Source organism: Hippoglossus stenolepis, chromosome 19 (assembly GCF_022539355.2).
Source record: "Hippoglossus stenolepis isolate QCI-W04-F060 chromosome 19, HSTE1.2, whole genome shotgun sequence".
Lineage (NCBI taxonomy): Eukaryota > Metazoa > Chordata > Actinopteri > Pleuronectiformes > Pleuronectidae > Hippoglossus > Hippoglossus stenolepis.
This window is the reverse complement of record NC_061501.1, coordinates 8,635,686-8,641,685: the sequence shown is the minus strand read 5'-3', so window position 1 is coordinate 8,641,685 and position 6,000 is coordinate 8,635,686. Positions and strand designations below refer to the sequence as shown.

General features: G+C 44.0%; 1 protein-coding gene across 1 annotated transcript in view; it reads right to left on the bottom strand.

Annotated features, from left to right (window-relative positions):
- Positions 1-295: 295 nt before the first annotated feature.
- ctnnd2a (catenin (cadherin-associated protein), delta 2a) overlaps positions 296-6,000 on the bottom strand; it is a 244,656-nt gene continuing 238,951 nt past the window's right edge. The window contains 3 exon segments of the mRNA XM_035143145.2: positions 296-2,710; positions 3,749-3,825; positions 4,269-4,400. Of these exon segments, the coding sequence (XP_034999036.2) occupies positions 2,291-2,710; positions 3,749-3,825; positions 4,269-4,400 (629 nt within the window). The 3' untranslated portion in view covers positions 296-2,290.

Genomic DNA, 6,000 nt, shown 5'->3' with positions numbered 1-6,000 from the left:
TGAAAGCTACCAGGAAAACAAACACTTGAACAAACATCCGTGTGATAAGAAAGACACAAATGAAGGAAACCATCCTTTAAGTGAGTGTGGATGCAGCCTAGAAGTTCATTAACAGGGGAGAAGGGTGTTTGATTGCAAAGAGTCTTTATTTATCCTTGTGTTCAAGTACGGTCCTCTCTCAGCACGGTCATCTAAGAAGCATGGACACACAACAACACACAACTCGCACCAGAGCCTGAGCGTCCTCAGGTGGGATTTGTCTTTTGTCTCGATTGAGGGGTTGGGGTGGGGGGTTGTTGAAGGGGGGATCAGCAGTTTCCACGTTTAGGTCAAAGTGAACCTGTTGTACACCACATAATCTTTTTTTTTTTCTCCGCTAACATTTGTTGCATTTAGTGACAATGACATCTGCACATAAAAATTATATATATATTTATATTTATATTCATAGATTTATACATTTGTCATTCTATATCAACACTTCATTCTAGTGATTTTTACCTTGGTTTTTCATGGTTGTAAAACTGGACAAACTGTCGGTAGGAATGCCTTGTTCGGACACTGATTTGTACAGGAACGCACATACACGCAACGGAGGCATACGCACACTACTACACACATGCATGCATAGATACGCTCGCTCAAGTTTACGTGTACACACATGGGCCACACATACGGTCACACACACCCACACACGCACGCACACACACACGTGTCCACGCGCCCACACATGCTCAGCAAACACAGAGAGGCAGGTCTGTACATCTATGGGAGGGAGATGTTACCCATGATCCCCAGCAATAACTTATGTTCTCACCTGATCAACACAAGAAAATAAAAGTTACAAACAGCAGAGGGAGTCATCCGGTCATTGTCTGTAAACTTCGACAGAATGTCCCTTTAAATTCCCACAGGACGGGTGCACAGGAGGTGTCAAAGTTTGGCACAATGTCACGTCTCTCTCAGTCTTTCTCTACTGTACAAGGACATGTACAATATCTATGGTGGCTCTTGTTGGACAGATGAGTTCTTATGTTTTTTTTACTGTTGATGAGAAACCGCTGAAAAATTACACGGTCCAATAAATTTGCTCCCCAAAAAAGGAAAAGACGACCCTTTCCGAAGGGCTCCGGACACACACGTATTTTCTTGAGGCAGTGAAAAAGAACTTGTGTTGACTGGGAGCTTGGGAGCGGCTCTGCCTGTCTCGTGCTCTGGCAGCCGAGAACTGCTTTTGACGTTTTGAGCACGTCCACAACAATCAAAATTAACTTGATGGAGAGAGAGAGAAACACGAATATTGCAAGGCTCCCTCTCGGGCTCGGAAAGGGCAAAAAGCAAAGGTATCCACTGGCAATCCATCCTGACGACTTCTGTGTTTTCTGCTTTTGCAGCTGACTGATTTTTGTTGCTTTTTGTTGTTTCAGTCATGGAAAAAAAATCTTATTTTCATCAAAAAACGTGTAATATACACACTATATCACCTTTTTTTTTTTTTTTAAGTGAAAATTTAGAAAAAGTACAAATAAAAAAAACATGTAAAAGAATGATGTGATAAAAGAAGTCTCTTGAAGATGACATTCCTTGAAAACAAATTCAGACGTCTCTGTAGGCAGCAAGGCCATCGGAACAAAAAGACGGGGGATAAAAGCAGTGCTACGTTTTGTCACTGGGGTGAAATGGTAAACATCCACAACATGTCTGATGTGCTTTCATCTTCCTCTGTGCTTGTATTCTTCCGGACCTCCTCGAGAACCCTGATGCCATCTTTGCCTCTCCTCTTTGCCTCCCTCTTTCTTTATCAAAATGGTCTTCACACTTCTATAGAGTCATCTGCTTCCAATTATTTCTCCATCCCTTTTCTGTCCTCCTCTCCAGGCCTCGGTGTACTCTCTGTGCCTGGTCGTTTTCTCTCTGTATTCCCCGGCCCACTTGTCTCTCACACTTCCACCACACTTCATATCTACTCCCACTTGCTCCTTATCCACTCGACGTTACAATGGAGCTGACTTTGAAGAAATAAAGTGGTCTTAAAAAGAAAAGGAAAATGTTGGCATGCACATGCACAGACTCTCATTGTCACTCCACCTGACTTCACTCCTTTCCCAAATCGGTCTTTCATCTTATTTTAAAGGAGCACTAATTTCCTGCCTTCGGCTACAAGATACCTTTTCAAAACGCCATCGCTGTCACCTTCGGTTCATCTGCTGCTGATCGCTTGTAAAAAATAATCCCTTTCACACAAGCATACACAGAATCTCTCTTGTCCCCCTCCCCCATTATTGTCTGACTAGACCCAGGAGTCAGGCGAGGCTGGGTAGTGGCTGGTCTCATAGTTCAGTTCGCTGTACGGCCGAGAGGCTGAGTAGAAGTCCACGTAGTTGCCAGTGGATTTGAGGCCCAGATGCATGCGCAGGTCCTCCCGCGGGTCCCGGGGCGGCACGGTTGAGCTCGGCGGCTGCTGGGGTTGGGCCTGAGGCTGGGCCTGTACTTGCACTTGTACCTGTGGCTGTGGCTGGGACGGAGGAGGCGGTGGCCCCTGGTCCTCGTAGTAGGCCTCGTCGAAGCTCCGGCTCTGGCTGTGAGGGGGAGGCTGCGGCGGCTGCGGGAAGGAAGGAGGGGCGGGGTAGGGGTCGTAGTCTTTTAGCACGGCTGCTGACGGGCTGTCCTGCTGGGGCTGGGGGGGCACAACGCAGGGCTGGGCTGGAATCTGGTGAGGGACCGGTGGTGATGGTAGAGTGGGTGGGGAAGGAGAAAGCCGGTGAGGTGAGGGCGAGGTGTAGCAGGCAACAATGGAGAGTGGTAGAAATGAGTGTGCAGGGAGCAAAGTGAAAAGAGGGAAGAGAAAAAAGGTGAGAAATGGAGAGAGGACAGATGGGCCGGTTGCACATGGTGGAGAACATTACGAGAGGCAGGCAGTAAAGGTAAAACAGCTCAGATTGGTATCAAGTGGGAAGGGACTCATGCTGTGAATTCTCTATTACATGCAGGTATTGAAGGGGACAATTTAACTTCCACAGGCTAGTTTTGTGTGTTAGTGTGTGTCTTGTGTGTAGTTTCAGGCTACAGCCATACCACATTGTTCATTTGAAAGCGGCGTTTTCAAACTAAAACGACCTCTGTCCACACCAACGTTTTGGATTCCTATCAGTGTTATTCCCCGTTCATACTAACATGCTTGAAAATGCATATATCGCGACCACACTCACATACACTGGGCATGTTAGTTGTAGAAAGAGCTAGGCTACAGACGAGAAGCTCCAATAGTAGCTTGTCTCCTAAACATGAGCAAGTTGTATCATTGTCAAATGCTAAATTTAACTGCACAGCAAAGACAACAGGGTCAGTGACGCTTTTGATTGATTGATCCACGTTATACACTGGTAGCTGAGGCTGATGCTGGTTATCTTCTTACGGAAAGGGCTGCGTCGGGACTGAAAAGACCCAGTCAGCAAACAGATGTGAACTTATTAGTGTCTGCGTCATCCTTTCCGAACAACTTTGTTCCTGCCCATCCAGACACATCCACACATCCAGTGTGTGACTTATCATGACGAGACACTTTTCTGTGCCTCTTCCATCCTGTTGCTACGTCTGTTGCTACGTCTGGTATTAACCATCTTGTCATGACATTATGCCAATTTATGCCAACCCTGATGACACACACACTGCTAAAACCTGCTGTGCTGTACTGCGACTGTGTCTACTTATAAATGTGTAAGGCTGCATTTACAGAGTGTTAACTCACCTGGTTTTGCTTGATATCATCACTGGCAGTCAGGTAAGAGTTTCGGAACAATGTAGACGTCCCGCATGATACTTGAACTGGATGCACGAAAGATAAGAAGAAAAGAGAAACACAAACCTTTTATGTCAACGAATGATTGAAGATCTAGTTTCACTTCTACTGCTGATAATAATAATTCAAAGAACAACAAAAGGTAATTAGTTTGTCCACAGTGACCTCATGAGAATATTGGGAGAGAGAGAATGAAAGAAAATAAAAGAGAGCATTAGATAAACAAAACAATGGAAGAGAGAGAGAAAGAGAAACCCCAAAAAATAAAAGTATGTGAGAGGGAAAAGAAAAATAGTTTGAGGTTGAAAAAGAGACAGATAAGAGGAGTCAGAGGAGAATCAGGGAATGAAAATAGAAGAGAAAGAAAGATAAAGAGAGGGATAAAATAGAATAATTTAATTCTTCTCTGTCTCTCCATCTCACACACACACACGCACACACTCACACTCACACACACACATGCACACACCTGCCATGCCGTCTTTCCGGGATGTGTGCTCGCCTTTGTTGCTATGGAAACCAGCGTTGGTTGCCGTGGAATCGTAGTCCATCTTACGTTCCTTCAGACACATCATCTCTCTGGGGGAGGCTGGTGCGCTCGCTAAACGTGCACACACACAAACACACACACGCAAACACACACACATACACACACACATATATATATTATACACAGTATAAGCATACACATAAGGGCACACACTGCTGGGCTGCTGGGTTTATTACTTATCATGTGTATGTGCATGTGCGTGTGTGTGTGTGTCTTTTTTAAGGTGCACAGTCATTATTCATCATTTAGCCCGTCAGCATTAAGGGTCACCTTCGGCTTGTTAAAGGACTTCTGGGAATTCACACACACACACACACACACACACACACACACACACACACACACACACACACACACACACACACACACACACACACACACACACACACACACACACACACACACACACACACTGCATATACATCAGCTTTTAGACACATTATTTAAATATATCAACATTTGGCACGTTTCCTCAATTTCCACTTTCTGTGTTTAAAGCTCATGAGGAACATCCAGGTCTGAAAGTGGTAAACTAGACATTAGCAGCTGGAAAAAAGATTCAGCAGCAGTCAGCTGCTCTCCACTGAAAACTGTAATGCTGTAGTTGTAATGCCATGTTAATGTTATCTGTTTCAAAAGATTGAAGTTGTTAACTAGACTGATGTTTTGTCAAAAAAACACTGGTATCACCTGCTTGGAAATACAGCGATAGTTTAACCTGCGCCAAGGAGGTTATGTTTTCACCCATATCCATTTGTTTGTTGGTTTGTTTGGAAGCAAGATTCAGAAAAAACTACAGGTCAGATTACCACGGAACTTGGTGGAAGGATGTGTTATGGGTCAGGGAAGAACCCAGTGATTGTTGGTGTGGATCCATGAATTAGTTTCACTTTTAACTTTACAAGATGGGATGTTTTACAACATTTTCATTTATTTCTCAGAGAAGAATTCATGGATCTTGATGAATATAACCAGACATGTTTGGGGGATTGATATTTGTGTGTGCAGATCCAAACAAAAATCTGGATCTACTGAATTTAAATGTGGTTTCATAAGGGGACTGTTGGGCCTTGGTGGAAGGGTGCAGTATGGGTACATTTTGGCATATCTGAATCCAGGGCAGGGGTACTGGAACTCACTCAGAGTTGGGGTGCTGAGACAAAGCCTATATAATGCCTTCTTGTTAAATGCAGCACAGCTGGGCAGCTTTCATGGTTGTATTGTATTCATTTGAGTTGTTTACTATTGTAAACCAATTTTAGAACATTTTACACTACAACAGGCAACAAACTTTTAGACTTCAGGCAATTATATCATTCCCATCTTGATCAAGACTCCCTGGCTAACGATAAATTGTACCTGAACACATCTCTGGTAATAAAGAATGAACAGAGAATGAACAGCATAAATAAAGAATGAAAAGGATAAATAAAGAAACCAGTTTTTCTAACCCACTTTTACAGCCACTAAAATCCATGATCCTTTCATTTCACTAAGTCATATTCTACATTTGTGCTTTGGAAAGGCTCTGCGGAAAACACACTGAATGTTCCCAGATTAAACCAAATATTGAAAATTTGCAGTGACAGCACTGTGCCAATAGGAGGTGCTGCAGCCCCCTCAGCACACCAACTCCCAGCAGGCAGATCCA